Here is an 18530-nt window from a genome sequence, read left to right as displayed (position 1 = left end):
AGGGGACCACACAAAAGCATGCTTGTGAGCTTGGGTAAGGCGGAGAAATTTGTCTGGAAAACTGGTGAGAAAGGATGGACAAGCGGGGTTCCCATTTGTGGCAGGCCTTGTTCAAAAAAGAAGAGAGACTACAGGGTTTGACTGGAATTGGCCTGGGGACAGGACTATGGAGGGTGATGGAAGGGGCCTATGATCAAATGATAGTATACCCATGAATTAAAATTCTCAATTGAAAATGCTGCAGAAGGGACTGGAGAGATGGCTTAGCGCTTAAAGTGTTTGCCTGCAAAGCCAAAGGATCACGGTTAGATTCTCCAGGACCCACGTAAGCCAGATGCACAAGGGGGCGCACGCATCTGGAGCTCGTTTGCAGTGGCCACAGGCCCTGGTGCGCCCATTCTCTCTCTCTCTCCTTCCCTCCTTCTTTCTCTAAAATAAATAAATAAATAAAATATATTAAAAAATTTTAAAAAAATACTGCAAAAAACAGCTTGGCGGTGCATGCTTTTAATTCCAGCACGTAGGGGAGGCAGATGTAGGAGGATCACTGAGAGTTGGAGGAAAACTTGGACTAAAGAGTGAGTTCCAGGTCAGCCTGGGCTACAGTGAGACCCTACCTCAGGAAAATAAAATTAAATGCTGAAAAGAAAAAGGCACGGGGAAGTGATTGAAAGATTTTGTGTAGGAGAGAGACAGGTTTAAGGTCATGTTTGGGAATGGTAACGTAAAAACAACAGCAGATTATGGGTAGCAAATAGGACACCAAAACACAGGGTAGAGCTTTTCTTCATTGCCAGCAGACGTTGAGGTGATAAAGGCTTGACTCCTGTCGGAGCTGAGGGGTTGAGGAGAAGGCACAGCCATGAAAGGCGTTTCCTGGCAGGGAGGCTGTGGCCGGTGGAATAGGAGGAGAGCGACAGCCTTCAAGTATGTTCCCAAACAAGAGTTATTCGGGCTGAAGCCGGTAAGTCACAAGTATGCGCTGGGAGCACCAGCCCCAGCTGGAACCCTGACTTTGAGTCAAGTTATGTCTGTCACCCACAGCAACCAAAGCCACCCACTACCCGGCAGGTGACCCCACGGAAGCAAACCGATCCATCTGGTCCAAGCTCCCCACCTCCTCCCGCTAGAGTCTCGCGGCAGGGAGGATGGAAAAGTTTGGGGAGTAGTCCTGGGCTTACTAGAAGCACAGTTTTCATTCCTGAAACGCTACTCTCAGGTGCTCCCAAGAGGGAGGATGACATCCGGGCAGTCCAGCGGTCACCACTCCTCCCCCCCAGGGGGCCAGAATTATGAAACTTTGGACACCCCGCTAGCAAGTCCTGGCTTTCGGAAGCACCTCCCCAGACTTATAAAGGCCGCGGCGCCGGGCCATAGAGCTCAGTGACCCGACTGGAGCGGCGTCAGAGAGACACGTGGTCCCTCGGCATCCCCAGCTTCAGGCATCCCGCGGCGCTCCGCTCCCGACCCTGCGTCCGCGTCCGCATCCTGCTGCCCCGCGCCGCGCACCCCGCCGGAGGATGGAGACCAGGACGCGCCCCGCCGCCGCTCGGGTCCAGCTGGTGCTCTGCCTGGGTAAGCCTGCGTCGTCCCGGGGAAGAGGACGGCCCCGTGCATTGGTCATAGGACGAGCCTCGAGCCAGCCCCCAGCCCCCAGGATCAATCTAAGAGGGTGTCTTTGGGGATGTGTCTGTCTTTCTGTCCAGCAGGAGGACTGAAGGTGCGGGTGAGAGCATCGATGTTGAGTGTTTCACTGATACATTAATCATTGGCACGCCTGCTGTGCATAGTGAACGTAGCTTCTGACTGGGCAAAATAAAGAAAAAAATGGAAAAGCTTGCGTTCATTTTTTTTTCCTTCTTTTGGAAATTTGCCAGTCCTAAAAATGCTAAGAGATTATCTGATTTTGTGTCTCCGAGGGGGAAGGGGAGCGGAACCAGATCAGCTTGCAAGAGAACTTTGGAAAAAAGTATGTCCTCCCCCCCCCCCACACATACACACTTGATTTTGTACAAGTGTTAAGTAGTCAGCCTGGTTTAGCTACCTGGGGGGGGGGGGGGGCTCTGTGTCCCCCGCCAGCGCATCTGCAGTTCCTGGGCGCCTGGAGCCCCGCTGACCCCAGCAGGGCCACGCGGAAGCTCTGGCTCGGCAGCTGCTGTCAGGTCAGCCGGCCTTCTCCCCAGCAAGTCAGGCGCCTGCACGTGCTGGGGGCTAATTGCCTCCAGAAACCCGGAATTAACCACGGTGTTTCGTGGATAATTTTCTTGTTTGAAATGACTTGGTGCTTGTTGGCAGGGAGGGAGGGGGACAGAGATGTTTATGCAGCCTGTTTGCTTTTTCAATTACCTTCCCCTAATTTCTTAAGCATCAGATGATTTGGGAATAGCGTGTTAACCCTCCCAGTATGTGAATAGTTTAATAAGGAAATAAAAGTTACTAGTCTCGCATTCTTCCTGAAATGGCACCAGGCAAACTCCCCTCGCACACTAACTCTACCTGGGCAGGATGTGACAGTTAAATTATTTTGACACGCCTAACAAGGGTTGGGAGACCTAATGAAACACACAGTATGCATAGCTAGAGTTTTATACGTCCAACTTGGGGAACCCAAGTGGAAACTGGATCTGTGTGTGGCTTCTGCCAAGCCTGAGTTAAGAAAGAATGACCATCAACAATGCGGCATTGCTGTCTTGTCTCTGTGAAAAGAATCAAACCAGGAAGGTGTTTTCCTAGAGTTAGAAATTAACCTAAAGGTCAGCATCTCCTGGAGCCTTTCCTCTCCCCACCCCCACTCCACCTGCCAGACACAGCAGCCTTGACAATGCAAGTGGCTGTTCTGGCATCTCATTGAATATTCCAATTTGATAGCACCAGAGCCTATGAATAACCTGGTTGCTACCCACCTAGTGCGTGTGTGTTGTGTGCTTTTGTTGTCATGAAAGTGCTGGGCTCCTTTATTGCATTACTTAATTATAGTTCACCTGTTTCGTCAGCTGCCAAGCCCATTTCCAAATGAGCTGGGGCAGTTTCTGTTTTCCCAGTCGGTTCAGATATTTCTCTACCACTAGGAAAGTTCCTGTTTGAAGTTCTGTGTCCATTCAGGTATGCAGGTCCTGTTGTTTTATTCCAAAGCATAGGGGGGAAAAGGTAAGGCTATCTGTAATATATGAAATTGCTCCCCCCCAAAAGATTGCCAAAAAAACTCAATCCCTGTCCTTCAAAAAATATGTATTTTAGATTTAAGCAAACTATCATTGCTTTTGTGGAATTTATATGTGTTTATAATTATGGGGAAAGTTTCACTGTGCATTCTAAATTCAGATTTAAGCTGCTGTATATACCATCATTTGATTACTATAACTTTCACAGCTATGTGACGTTGATGTCTTGGTTTATGCATGGGGAAACTGACTCAAGTTCCTATTCCAAAGGGGTGTTAAACCCTGAAAGAGCTCACATTGAGGTTTCCAAGCACTTTTAACTTACTGAACTTTAGGTAAAAGGGCTGAGGTATCCACAAGTGGATAACATTTCTATTATCTCTAACTTCCCCTTCCTAATTTTATGATTGTCCCAGAAAAAGGAAGAGAGTTTTGGGTTCTACAGTCATGTCTAGGGACTTCTTGTAAGTGAAATGTCTCATTCATGTCCAAACAGGTTTCTGAGCCTGTTCTTCAGTGGCACCCCCTAGTCCACGTGGTCAGGCTGCACCACACCATCAGAGAGTTGAACAAGTAAACATTCTTTCTTGAAAATATAAGAAACAATTTCAGCAAGACAAGGACTGGCTTCTCTCCTCTCTGTTGAACCTGACAGTTTATGATCCTGGTCCAACCTGAGATGACACGCCTGCGCAGAAAACACGATGACAGGCCTCTCCTGTGTGGATTTTGACCCAAGTACCCTAGATGCCCTCTGCATTGCCTTGCCACTAGGGGAGCAGCTTGTGTCATGGGAATGTCTAGTCAGTACTGGGACCCAACTCCGGGAAGTGAGAAGGACATAGTTAGTGCCTGCCTGCTGGGGGCCAACAATGTTGTATGTCAGAGACCTTATATCCATCACCTCATTTGTCCCTTAAAATTGCTGTATAGACAGAGTAGTCACCACTTTTGACAAAAGCAGACACTAAGACTTAGTGAAGTCGAGTCCCTTAACTTACAAGGACTTAGAGACAGGAAATTGCATGCAAGGTCATTCTTTGACCATGTGTTAGGAGCTAGTGGGTCCCTGGTTTATTGAAAATATATTCCAAATAACAGGTTCAGAGAGAGAGAGAGAAGTTGCAGATTTGCCAGTGGGGAGGCCTCGGGGCTTGGAACTGTTCTAGGGGGAGTGTGCACCAAATGAACTTTCTGATTGGGTGCAGCATAAGGCACAGAAGGCATGTGACTCTTTGTGCAATCTTTGCTAAATGTTGAAATGAAAATGTTGAATTTTTACAGTGCTTGCATTCTTTGTTTATCAGCACAGTTCTTGGGTATGAGTATCATTATCCAATAATCACTGGAGCCAACTGGTTGGGTCCTTTATTTCTACATGTTCCAAAGTGGCATATACTAAGTCAAGCAACCAAGAGAAGACTATATTTTTATTCCTTACATCTGTTCACATAATTGTGAGGTGTTTGCAGCATTGACAAAAGACCAAGATGGAAAGTATAGCCCGTCACCATTAACAGTGAGAAAGATGACTTTTCTCATTCATTATAAAATTTTAATATTTACATAGTCACTTTTAAGAAATTAATTTGAAAATTTTCTGTACAGATTTGTGAGTTTCCTATTCCTTGACAAGAGGTGCTAATGTCAAGTACTGCATCTCTTTTTTAGTGATAGGGGGGTTCAAGACAGGGTTTATCTCTAGCCCAGGCTGACCTGGAATTCACTATGTAGTCTCAGGTTGGCCTTGAACTCACTGTGATCCTCCTACCTCTGCCTCCTACCACTGCTGGGATTAAAGGTGTGGGCCATGACATCTTCTCTAAAAAGACTGTAAATGCAGGGATGGCTTCCTCATCATCTTCACTTTGAAGATAGACTTATGCAAATTGCCTGTTAATGTGGCTATAACTGCTCCTGGGAACATTCCACTGGAAGGCCAGGTGAAGGCTCCCAAAGCTCTGGTGGGTGAGGTCTCAAAAAAGGGCAACCTCACAGCCATCACTTTGGTATGGCCATGCAATTCTGGTCCTTTTGAAACAGTGATGTCATGCCACAGACTCAGTGTCCTCTGGTGATGTGGCTTATGTAAGACTGGGTGTTGTTAGAGCAGATGAAAGGTTCAATGGCATTCTAGGTTAAAATAATGATTTCATTAACTAGGATGTTATTTATAATACTTAGGATTGTTTCTTATTTGTGCAGAAAAATTGTTAGTGCTTAATCTCTCAGGTCAAAATTGCCATTTCTTTTTGTTAGTTATTTATTTATTGATTTGAGAGCAACAGAGAGAGAGAGAGAGAGAGAGAGAGAGAGAGAGAGAGAGAGAATGGGTTTGCCAGGACCTCCAGCATGCACCACCTTGTGCATCTGGCATACATGGGTCCTGGGGAATTGAGCCTTGAACCAGGGATCTTAGGCTTCACAGGCAAGCGCTTAACCACTAAGCCATCTCTCCAGCCCCAAACTGCCATTTTTAAATGTGATATGAAAGTTCTTGACCCACAAATGTATGTTCACATACATGCACATGTATATGTTAAAGCTTTTATACCTTAAAATTAAAAGGTTTAGTGGTGAAGCCCTTCTGATCAGACCTCATCCATTCCTCAGGTCTGACTTTGTCACAGCACACTGTGTATGCAAAGCAGGGCTAGTGGGGAGACAATGACAATAACAGGTTAGATTAAATGTTAATGCATGTTTGTTAGATGGAATGAGATCTATACGTTATTCAGATGTCTAACTACTGTTTATTTCAACCAAATGTTCTTAAATATGTGTGTGAGACAGAAGACATATTGAGATTGAGCAATAGTTTCTGAAAACTCAGTTTTTGGTTCTGATTAGAATTTTTCTTCCCTCTTCTCCACATTTCTCTCTAACTATAGTCTCTAATCACTGATAGTATGCTTACCAAATTTCATGTTTATCTGTACTCTGTGTATAGGGAGAGAGAGAAAGGGGAAGGGCTAAGGGAAAAGAGAGGAGAGAAGAAAGAGAAGAGAAAGAGAGAGAGAGAGGTTGAAAATTACTCAACAGTAATAAAGCAAAATGATGGATACCCAGTAAGAGAAAGAAAAGTATTGTTTTTGAAGTGAGAGGGATTTTACTTTGAGTTATACAATCTCCATCTCCCCCTCCATGCCACTTTACATCTTCCTCATGGTTTCAGAGCTAGAAACTGCAACAGCAAGGAATAAACTAAGTATCTGAGGTAAAGTAGGACCTGCTTCCCAGGAGTCCAGGGCAGGCTTTCACACTGTGACTCTTAAGGAGATAATTCCCAGACGGTGGGCTGTCCTGTCACTGCACAGCATCTAGTAGCAACCCAGGACTCTACCCACTAGATGTCAGCAGTTTCTCCCACTGACACCCAGCCAGTCTTGGTTCTGGTTGAGAACCTTTAAGTCAATATGTTTTATGGGCACTCATAGTTCCCAGTTTGAATTACCAAGACAAATAAAATTAATATCAATGGTTATCTGACTCCAAAGATGAATTTCAGCTTAGCAGCTCTTATTGCTTTAGGTCTACTATCAGCTATTTCCAAAATTTCATTTATTCTTCATTCCCTATACTTTCCCCTTGGAACATGGGAATAGCTTCCATGGCTGTAAGGTAATTTCTTCTCTGATGATTTCTAAACAAAGTTCATCATCTCCATCCTCTTTCCTGCTCTCCAGATCTGTATTCTCAGCCATCTCATATATTACATAGCTATGAGAATTTCAGACTCAATCTGCTCATTCATTAAATCCTCCTGTGAAGCTTTTAGATCCAATTCCACCATACCTACTATCCTGTCTGCTCTATGCTCACTTAAATGCACCACCATCTTAATATATTCAGGCCAGTTACTTGGCATTATTCACGAAATCTCTGCTCTCTTTACCGTCTCCCGCCTGACCCCATCTTTGTGAAGCTCCATTGAGTTTACCAAGGACAAGAGATGAGTCTTTTCCTTTCTCCACTTTGTTCAATGCCTCACATGTAGAAAGTACTCAATATTTATTGAATAAATATTATTAGATACAAATAGTCAACTGAGACCATGCATAGGGCAAGCTTCCCTTCCTTTTTTCTGTTTCTCAGATTGTAACGATGCCCTCCTCATCCTGTTACCCTACTGTTATATGGATGTGCCTCTCACTGAGGTCAAGGTCCATAACATCAGTCAAATCTATATTTTCACAAACTACATTTTTATAAGGGAGGATTCCTTAGCATCTTCCAATATGTGAGTTATATTATGCAGGTTCTCAGATTAAAAATAATTAACTTTGAGCTTTTTAAAATAACCTTCAGTGGCTGGATGTGGCAACATGTCACCTGCATTCCCAGCACTCAGAATGTTATAGCAGAAAGTTGGAGAGTTTGAGCAGGCCTGGGCCACATACTGAGTTCAAGGCCAGCCTGACAGAGCTACATAGTAAATAGACTCTCTCTCTCTCTCTCTCTCTCTCTCTCTCTCTCTCTCTCTCTCCTCTCTCTCTCTCCTCTCTCTCTCTCTCTCTCTCTCTCTCTCTCTCTCTCTCTCTCTCTCTCTCTCTCCATTCCCCACTTGTTCTGCTCACTGATGCAACTTTATCCTTTTGAAAAAGATCAGCTACAGGCATCTACAGTGGAAGCAAATTGATGAGCATGCTTCCCAAATGCCATTAAATATTGTAGGCTTTAGGCCACAATATGACCATGATGGAACAACAATGACAAATACCTCAAATCCCTTATGAGACTCTCCTTTGCAGTACTGAGGGAAGGAAGAGTGCTTTACGTTCCTGAATTGGATCTGCAAGTGTGGAGTTGATAAGCAAGATGGGAAGAAGGAAAGGCACCACAGACAGTAAAAACTCCCGCATTCATATAGATTGTACCCTTCACCCCAGGCCTGCTCGCGTTCTGATGTACTCATCATAGACACACACCATGTTTAGAGTAGAATGGATGTTTTCCCCTTATACTTCAACTCACTGAATTCATGACTTGAATTGCTTTAAGTACTTTATTGTATGATGACTAAAATATATGAGTCCTCAGAAGTATGGTTTAGAAATGACAACTAAAACTATAAATATAATTTAATGCACATTAGTTTAAATCATGTCACAGAAAATATTGCCATTTGTCTAGGAAGACCCTATGGGCATTGTGAAATTCAAAATTAAAGGAAATTCTTATTTGACTGTTACTTAATCAACTTCTGGCATCATGCTATTTTATCTCAATTATCTATATAGACAGTTAGCTTTTTAAAGTTTTATATTTATTTATTACACACACACACAGAGAGAGAGAGAGAGGAGAGAGAGGAGAGAGTGGAGAGAGAGAATGGATATGCCAGGGCCTCTAGCCACTCCAGACATGCACCACCATGTGCATCTGGCTTACATGGGTACTGGGGAATTGAACCTGGGTCCTTAGGCTTTTCAGGCAAGCTCCTTAACTGCCAAGCCATCTTTCCAGCCCAATATTTAGATTCTAATGAAGCTTCATTTTAAAGTTAGTAACCAAAACTGTAGGACTAAAGGTTAGTTTTATTGCACATACACACATACATATTCTCTCAAAAACAGGTGCTGGGCTGGAGGGATTGCTTAGTGGTTAAGCCATTTCCCTGCAAAGCCAAAGGACCCACGTTTGATTCCCAGGACCCATGTTAGCCAGATGCACAAGGGGCACACACATTTGGAGTTCGTTTGCAGTGGCTAGAGGCCCTGGTGTGCCCATTCTTTCTCTCTCGCTATCTATCTTCCTCCCTCTCTCTCTCTCTCTCTTTCTCTGCCAAATAAATAAATAAATAAAATTTTAAAAAGGAAAGAAAAACAAAACATAATAAAAAAATAAACCTATGTAAAAAAGCATACCCTCAAATATCATCATAATAAAGATATTTAAAAAAATAGGTGCTAAAAAGTTTTATCAGTAGGTCTTTCATTATCTTATTTGATAGAGCTTAATTTTTTTTTTTTTTTGATGCATGTCTCTTTCTAGCCCAGAATGACTTGAAACTCACTCCATAGTCCAGGCTGGCCTTGAATTTACAGCAGTTCTCAGATCTTAGCCTCCCCAGTGCTGAGATTATAGGTGAGAACCACCATGCCTGTCTTGCTTACAGTTATTTTAACCAAGCTGACATAAGATCTTATATAACTGTGAATTTAAAAAAAATCACAAAACCCAAAATGCACATTTGCTCCCTAAGAGTTCACAAGATCTGATTACTATGTTATAAAGAAATCCTAAAATTACAGCCTGCTGTAGAAAAAAGTAGGAAACTAACCGTTCCTGAGTAGGCTGACACGTGACTATACCAAACTTGGTCTACTAAGCGGATTTGCTACCTGTTTGGGCCAGGTGGTCTAGATATGCTAAGCAATTTAACTGACAAAAGAAGCTGCATGCCTATCGTTCGGGTATTTTGTTATTTGCTTGGCTGCTTTCCAGAGGGGATATCTTTATCCACACAGTTTGCATCTGAATTTTCTGTCTTGGCTTGGTCCTGGAGTCACCCCACCCCAGCCTCTTGCCAGTGGAGCCCCCCAGTGGAACTAGCAGGAAGGAAGCGAGGTCAAAAGAAACTGAGAGCCACAAGAGCATTTTCTGGGTGGCATCCTGCCTGACTGTCGGGCAAGCAGGTCCTGTGGCGCTGCCGGGTCCACGGGCAGTCAGGGCCATCCCCATTCCGGGGATGGCACTCAGCCTCTCCCACGCACACGCATGGTCCTCAGCATTGCTTAAGGGTGTAGGCTCGGCCCTGACTCACTGGGAAGAGGCGAATTGCATCCTGTGAGTCAGTGGCTCCACTTCCTGCTGGCACATGGGAGATTTCACTGAAACACAGCCTGCTAAAGGTGAAGATAGAGAGACAGGCAGGTGAGCATCGCGTCCCCAACCTGTCAGAACTGTAGCCACACAGCAGCTCCGGAGGGACTTCCTCTGCAGTGAAACAGAAGCTCTCACTACCATTTTAGTTTATGCATCACCTACTTGTGTCACCACCTCACACACAATTCATCTGGGGTCTCAGCTACCAATGCAAAACTTGTCACCAGCACTGTTTTTTACATAGACATGGTCCAAAACATTTATCATCATAGTGAATCATTTCCTTAACAAGTATCTATTACAGATCAAAAACTCAACTATAATATTTTCAACTGCATTATAGATTGTCATATGCAAAAACCACTAATATCATGAAAAAACAGTTAAGACAAAGGTGCCCTATAGATATGACATTAATTATTCATTTCCAGTATGACCTTAAAATAATGAATAATGCTGGGATTGTAACTCAGTGTAAAATGTTTGCTTAGCATATGCAAGGCTCTGGATTCGATATCCAGAACCACAATAAAAGGGAGTTTTGCTTTAAAGTTACAAGGTGGGTTATCATACTCCCTCCTCTACTAGTTTTCTGTGTTAACATTTTGTAAATTTATTTATTTAGAAGGAGGGAGGGTGAGAGACACACACAGAGTTTAGATGCACCTGTCACACTGCACATGAACTCCATATGCATGCACCACTTTTTGCATCTGGTTTTATGTGGGTACTGGAGACATCAAACTCCTGGCTGTCAGGCTTTGCAAACAACACTTTTAACCACTGAGCTATCTCCTTAGCCCGGCCAACCAGATTTTCAAGGTCTTGAGGTAGAGGCACTGTGGGGGAGCACCTGAAACCTCTGCTCTAAAGGGGCTCTGCTGCGTATTGAGACAGACAATTTAGAACCACTTTTGCTGTTCCATGGGCTGCAGTCACCTGTGAGGGAGCTGTAATCATACACTCTGGTATGAGAGAAACACTGAAATGATTTAACATTTCGTCTGTGAATACTTTTGGATTAACTCAGAAAGTCTCACGGAAACTATGCTGGGCAGTGGACTGTGTCCAAGGGAACGTCATTGGTTAAGGGAAGCCCAGCTTTTGTGGAGGCACACCCAGGGCTAGACAGTCTTTAATCAACAAAGACAGATGTTTCACCTGTGCCCCGAACAACCCAGAACAAAGTTTCCAAGAACAGAAAAACTAACAATCACTAAAAACCTTTAAAAACACCAAAAATCACTAATTCAAAAAAAATGTTCTGTATTCTACAATAGTCACAAGTTGTAGTTGTAAGCAATTTCAAGCAGGAAAGGCTAGTCTTGACTGATCCCTTCCCTGTGTGACACTTAAATAATGAATGATGGCCTTAGATAGAGAAACTAGCTTGCTTCAAATATGTTTTTTTTTTTCTTTCCTGGTCAGTCCTTTCCTAGAGAGACTTGCCAGTGTCTCTTCCAGGGCTGTCCTCCCCTGGAGAAGCAGTGAGCAGGAGCGTTGGGGACAAAAATCATGCGCAACCGCAAGTCCAGAGCATGGGGGGAGGTTAAGCTGAAGGATCTGATTCTTCAGTATCTCTAGTAGGAGCACAAAATGCCAAATTATAGAGATTTATAATCTTGGAAACCAGTAGAGGACACTCCCTGGATATATTGTTCAACCTAGAGGCTAGATGTTGAGTGTCTGGTACACTGGGCATTTCAAAAGACACTTCTTGCCATGTTCTCTACACAGCTCAGCAGCATCTACCTGAGTTATTCTAGTGCCTACATTCTGACATTTATCTTTTCACTGGAGATGTGTAATGAAAGAGATAGTTGTTCCAAACTCTTACTCTGCTGACAGAGACTGGTCTGGAGTGGATCTCCTGTTCCATCTCGTGTGATGTAAGCCTCTCAGCTGGCCCTCTATATCCATGGATTCAAAAATAATTTACAAATATCTGTAATGAACATGGATGAATCTTTCTGTCATTAGCACCTAAGCAAGGTGGCCTAATAAGTTTCTACGTGAGCATTTAGGTTTTACAATTTATTGAGAGATGGTTTGAAGTATACAGGGAGTAGTCTCTAAGTTGTGTGACAATCCTGTGCCACTTTATATAAGGGACGTGAGCATCTGTAGATTTAGGTATCTAAAAGGAATTCTGGATCTAGTACCCCATGAACAAAGAGGGACAACAGGATTCTGATTTTACATAGATTACATTTCATCAATTAAAGTCTTTTTACATGTGTGATATAATGTAAGAGTAACTTGGGCACTTAAATAAATAATTAATGAATCTGGAGTTGAATTTTTGTTTTGTTGTTATCATAAGGCCAAATTTTTATTTGAAATCTGTGACGAATTCTATATCAGCAATAAGCTCAGAAAATCAAATGTCATTGAAAATGTTATTGTAAAATATTTTGAGCTGATCAAATCTGTAGCTATGAATGTAATACCAGAGCTTTTGCTCTTAGAGATAACAGCCAAGGGCTCACTTATTTTCAATTAGATAACTCTTTTTAAAAATTGCTTTCTGTTATGAATTCGATGAGTTAAGTCCTTAAAAACAAAACAGCTCTATCACTTCTGCAGAAATATAGAAATCTAATGAGGGTTTCTTTCCTTGAACAGGTCTCCTACAAGCCGTTCTCAGCACAACGGTGATTCCATCATGTATCCCAGGAGAATCTAACGATAACTGCACAGCTTTGGGTAAGCCCAAGTTTGATAAAAAATGCATCACAGTTCTTGTACATTTTTAAAATAAAACATGTAAATATATCTATGTAAAAGGAAGGAAACCTACTAACTTTTAACCTACCACTTAACAATAGTTTTGGAAAGAATATGAAAAGGAATGGGAGGGGTTTGGGAATCACAAGTGAAGATTTCAGATAGAGAATAATAAAAACCACATTGTGACACCAAACTATTATTCAAGGTCTGTATTCCATGAGAAACTAGAAAATGTGTGTGTGTGTGTGTGTGTGTGTGTGTGCGTGTGTGTGTGTGTGCGTGTGTGTAAGAGGAATGAATAGGATCCTTCTTTCCCAGTCACAATGTTCAGAAAACAATTATGGAGTATTTCATGTATACCAAGCATCATGTCGAGGTGTACAGATAGAGTGATAACAATTCATTCCTGCCCCTTCCAGGAATGCTCTAGACATGGGCCAAGGGAGAGAGAGCACTCTGAACTCAGTGTGACCCAAAGGTAGAAGTCCAGGGATGGTTTGAAGAAACACAGTCTTTTCCACTTTCTCTCCTGTCTATCACCATCCAGCTTTTGGGAGGTTGGCCTGCCCCCTGCCACCACTCTTTCTGCTATGTGGGCAAGAGAACCCCAACCAAGATGCTTTCTTTGAGCAAATTCACAAGTACCCTTCACATTTTAATAAAAATATTGACACACTATTTTAATGGGACTCCTATATTCCTTGTATTTGCCTAATAGGCATTCCTAGTTAAGAGTTTATCTAGTTCATGTTAAGGTCTCTATGCAAAAGATTTGGGGATATTTGATTCGTTTCTTCCATAACAACCTTGACAACTAGGAACATACACCAAATAAAGCTTACTGGTGTAAAAACCCATGACAGTCTTAAGCTCTCGTTAATTAGAGGGCTGGAGAAATGGTTCAGTGGTTAAGGAACTTGCCTGCAAAGTGTGAGTACCCTGGTTTGATTCCCTAGTACCCACACAAAGCCAGATGCACAAAGTGGTACAGGCATCTGGAGTCCATTTTCAGTGTCTAGACATCCAGTTTGTCATTCATTGATTTGAGAGTAATGAATTTGGCTTTGAGCATTGAAAAAAATGATCAGATTTGACTTGGAGAAGGGAATACTACCTACTGTGGAGGGTGAAAATGTGTGTGTGTGTGTGTGTGTGTGTGTGTGTGTGTGTGTGTGTGTTGAAATTTTCTATCTGTGAAAGCCACTTTTTGAGAACTAAGCCCTCACATGTGCTTTGGTTTAGTCTGCTGGACATATTACTTTGAGTTTAAGTGCTTGTTTGTGGGTCCCAGAAGTGAGATAACCAGAGTAACTCTCAACCCATGGAAATCCTTCTGTAGTGATTGGCATCTGCTGTGTTTTGTGAGGATGTTCTGTGGTTACTATGATAAAGGGATCATCAATGCTCTCAGAGTTCTGGGATGCAACAGAGTGCATTCAATTCTCCCTTCTCATCACAGTCCAGATGGAGGACAACCCTCGCGTGGCTCAAGTGTCCATCACGAAGTGCAGCTCTGACATGAATGGCTACTGTTTGCATGGACAGTGCATCTACCTGGTGGACATGAATGAAAATTACTGCAGGTGATATGCCCAACACAAACACCCGGTGCTAACACTGAGCCCTACACTTCTGTCTCCTTTTGGGGACAGACAGTAGCTAACAGTGTGAAATACAGTAGTGTACAGAGTGGGGAGGGCTTCATGTGACTCATGCTTGTTCCTACAACAACTCCATTGTAAATCTTTTCACTGGATCTCTGTATGAGCCATTATTTCCACATCTCACTCTACAAAACTTATAAAGCACCGTCCTAGATTTCCAGCACCTTTGCAGTCAAACCAAACTGTCATTATATTACCAGTGTTTAGTCTGGGAGCTCTGTAGGGCCATTTTATTGGTGTTAAATCAATGTTGGGTTCAATCTTTTTTTTAAATTTTTTTGTTCATTTTTATTTATTTATTTGAGGATGACAGATAGAGAGAGAGTGGGCGCGCCAGGGCCTCTAGCCACTGCAGACGAACTCCAGACGCGTGCGCCCCCTTGTGCATCTGGCTAACATGGGTCCTGAGGAATCAAGCCTCAAACCGGGGTCCTTAGGCTTCACAGGCAAGCGCTTAACTGCTAAGCCATCTCTCCAGCCTGTTGGGTTCAATCTTTAAACTCACTTTTATAACTTTTAGCAAGTCTTGCTGATCTTACATAGTGATAGGAAATTAGTTCATACAAAGCTAACTCATTACCATGATGCAACTTTTAAATAGTCACTTTCTTGTTGCGTTTTTCTTGTAGATGTGAAGTGGGTTACACTGGAGTCCGCTGTGAACACTTCTTCCTAACTGTCCATCAGCCCTTGAGCAAAGAATATGTTGCCTTGACGGTGATTCTTATTCTTTTGTTTCTTGTCATCATTGCTGGTTCCACATACTACTTCTGCAGATGGTATGTCCCAGATTTCCTTTACATGCTACTTTGAAAAGTTACACAACACAGACTGACATTGTGGTTGAGGTGTGAGCCCAGTTCTAGAAGAATCAGAAAGAATCTCTACTGTGGCATTTTCTTGTTCACATGATGTTATTAGAATCCAGCAAGGATTATAAGTTTCTTTATAAAATACAAGCAGAAATGCTTATCCTGAAGCATTTAGGATTATTATCCTATAGCAATAGTATCACAATATTATAATTGAGAAAAGCATATAACTATAGAATGGCAGGGTTTTTTTGGGGGGGTTCTGGGGGTAGTTAGAACCATGCTGTGCAAACAGTATGAATAGTAAATGATAGTGGTCCTGAAAATGTCCCCATTTTGTTCTTATTTTAAAACTAGTACAAATATTTTAGGGATTTTTTTTCCCTGAAAGTAGACTATTTTTGTAAGATTAAATTTATTTTGTCCATGTTTGGTTCTAAGTCTTCATCAATACCTTCCTAATTGGTTGTAAAAGAACTGAACATTATTGAGAGAAAAGGATAGAGAATGAGATGCACCAGAGGATAAATTCTCCCCTAGAGCTGCACAGTATTTCTGATCACTTGATGACGTTTGAGGAGTCAGTCACCATGTGAACTGTGTTTAATTGTGGCCATTCCCTTCCAAATTTGACTGACTGCAAAACACAATCCTCTTCCCTCTCCTTTTTTATCTTCTCCAACCATACCCAAGTCTCTTTTGTCACTTTGAACACCCTTTGCTAATGTGCCTTTGGAACCTATATATTTGTCTTTTTTAAAATAGAACTTGTTTTTATTACTGTTAATTACAGAATTAAGCATTTCATTTCTGAATATTTCCAGGTACAAAAATAAAAAAAGTAAAGAATTAAAGAAGGAATATGAGAGAGTGACATCAGGGGACCCAGCATTGCCGCCAGTCTGAAGAGGACCATCAACTTCACAGGCAGGGATGCATGGCATTCCTGGTTAATGTTAACACTCCTATTTTATTAATAATATTTATGTTGGATCATGTGTTAAGTCAACAAATGTATATAGTGGAAAGTTTTATTTTTGACAGACTATTTGATAATATATTATGTGTAAAAATATTTAATATCAAAAGAAAATTGTTATTTTTGTAAGAAAGTTTCTTGAGTGAAATGCTTTATTGAAAGCTGCAAAGCTTATAAGTCTTCCATACAGTGTTCAGGCTTGAGTAATGCCTACTGTGTGGCTCAGGAGATGTTAGATTTCTGTGGGCTAAAATACATGGTCAGATCACTTTTTATAAGTCATTTTCTTCTATGTCTCAAATCAGTGACAATTGGCTCAGTGATACCATGTCTTGGAATAGTGGTTGGAACCACTGTTTAACGCGCTCAAATGGTGATGCAGTTGGGGTTGGGGAGAAGCAAATGCTGGCCGTGGGCTCTCTGCCACACATCTGAACCAGTGACTCCTAGCAAACACATGCTCTTCACCCCACCCTGCTTCCTGCATGCTGTGGTGCCCAGAGGAGATCAGGTCAGTTCCCTGTGCCAGCTCACAGCTCCCATAGGCACTGTCCCCATGGAACAGATTCTCCTCTACTAGCGTGAGTGGAAAAAACATATTATCTTTCTTGTCAACAGTGCGTATTCCATTTTTGTAGAGCCTGCCATTTAGGTGAGGTAATTGCTCTTATCAATTAGAAAAATATACACTTGAAGACAAACGTGTGTTCCATTTTTGAGTATTTATTTTTATAGGGAATCCATTAAAGAATTATTACATTAAATCAGGGTCTAAAACTTAATGGACTTACCATAATTCTAAAATATAAAAAGATAATGGCTAATGATAGAAATATAGCTCTTTTATATTCAAGACACTTTTGTCTTTTGTCATTGTTGAAGTTTTTGTGGTTTTTTTTTTTTTTTTTTTTTGCATGTTTGGTCTTTTTTGTTGATGTTTGTTTTATGAGGGTCTCATAGCCCAGGCTGACCTGAAACTCCCTCACTCTGTAGCTCAGGCTGGCCTTGAATTTATGGTGGTCCTCTTACTTCAGCCTCCCAAGTTCTGGGATTAAAGGGATATGCTTCCATGCCAGGCTTGTTTTGTTATTATTTTTGTTTTGTTTGTTTTTGACACAGGATCTTACTCTTTAGTACAGCTGACCTTAAACTCACTATTATATAGCCTGGCCCCCCAAACTTGTGGAGCTCCTCCTATCTCAGCCTCATGAGTGTTGGGATTACAAGAGAGCTTTCACATAGAAAGCAGTTCTGTCAATAGCTTCTTCTAGAAATCAAAGTTACAGATTGAAAAGTATGTTCTTCCAAAGAAGTAGCAAAAAAAAATAAGTTGCTCTGTACTTTTCCAGTGAGAGCATTCAAAATTGAGAGCCTTAGCCATACGTTTCCATGGAGGCTAAACTGAAAGTGGGGCTCCTCCCCCTGCTATTTGTTTATGTTTGGGAAAGATACTAAGTTACTTCTCAACTCCAGGCCTATCAGTCTCGGTGAGTTAATGGGCATATTTTGGGCAGTTGAAGTAGGAGTCACTCTGTTACCACCTCTGGACTTCCTGAGAGGCTGCCTCCCTGAATGCTGAACCTTGGGATGACATACCAGGTCAGGGAGGGTCTGTTCTTCCTCCACCTTTTTCCTGGCTCATGCTAGGGCAATAAAGAGATCATGAGCCACTGCTGACCTGTGGAGGGCCCAGGCCAGGACTTGCTGCCCTGTGAACCCTGGATTGTTCACCAGGCTCCTATCTGAAGTCTTGCCCAAAAAACAAGCAATAAGCATACATATTCACATATACATGCTTGTGTATACACAATCTCCATCCATCACAGAATTACAGACATGTTCTGTGTGAACCAACATATAAAACGTTTTAAAAAAGACAAAAGGAAAGGAAATAAAAACCAGTGAGATCTAAAGGTATATTTCTTTCCCATTTAATCTACTGAAGTCAAATGTGCTGTGCAAGGAGGACACGTTTTAAATCTTCCAAATACCTCGTCACACCAAGTGGACGTAAAGAAAGCTGGCCCATTTTCAGTGACCTTGGCTGCTTAAAAGGAACAGTTAGTGGCTGGCAGTAACAGGTAAAATCCATTCACTTAATTTACAGAAGGTTTTTGGGACCTTGGCAGTGGGACATGGTTCTTCTGTAAACATCTCCTTTCAGATAATTTAACTTCATGCAAGTAACTTTGGATAGCTTTATGTTTATTTTAAAATGTTAAAAAAGTTTTTTAACATAAACCCTAAGAGAGTTAAATCTTTCTTTATAAATGCCTTCTTCTCCTTTTGTTCCTAATACTAGGGATTAAACTCAGGGCCTTACACATGCTAGGCAATCACTCTACAACTGAGACAC

At 42.0% G+C, this 18530-nt stretch overlaps 1 protein-coding gene across 1 annotated transcript; it reads left to right on the top strand.

Annotated features, from left to right (window-relative positions):
• The first annotated feature begins 1504 nt into the window (after positions 1-1504).
• Ereg (epiregulin) lies at positions 1505-16118 on the top strand. The gene is made up of 5 exons (XM_012950329.2): positions 1505-1575; positions 12615-12695; positions 14179-14302; positions 15013-15162; positions 16020-16118. The coding sequence occupies exons 1-5, from the start codon at positions 1521-1523 to the stop codon at positions 16099-16101; spliced, it is 492 nt and encodes a 163-aa protein (XP_012805783.2). The 5' UTR covers positions 1505-1520; the 3' UTR covers positions 16102-16118.
• The last annotated feature ends 2412 nt before the right edge of the window (positions 16119-18530 follow it).

The sequence above is a fragment of the Jaculus jaculus genome, chromosome 11 (assembly GCF_020740685.1).
Source record: "Jaculus jaculus isolate mJacJac1 chromosome 11, mJacJac1.mat.Y.cur, whole genome shotgun sequence".
NCBI classification, from domain to species: domain Eukaryota; kingdom Metazoa; phylum Chordata; class Mammalia; order Rodentia; family Dipodidae; genus Jaculus; species Jaculus jaculus.
Note: the sequence above shows the minus strand (reverse complement) of the source record. Positions and strands in the feature narration are given on the sequence as shown.

Excerpts from the sequence above, each read along its gene's own strand:
- Ereg (XM_012950329.2), top strand. The coding sequence starts at position 1,521 with ATGGAGACCAGGACGCGCCCCGCCGCCGCTCGGGTCCAGCTGGTGCTC. Across the intron at positions 1,576-12,614 it reads CCAGCTGGTGCTCTGCCTGG|GTCTCCTACAAGCCGTTCTC; the intron begins GTAAGCCTGCGT and ends TTCCTTGAACAG. Across the intron at positions 15,163-16,019 it reads ACATACTACTTCTGCAGATG|GTACAAAAATAAAAAAAGTA; the intron begins GTATGTCCCAGA and ends GAATATTTCCAG.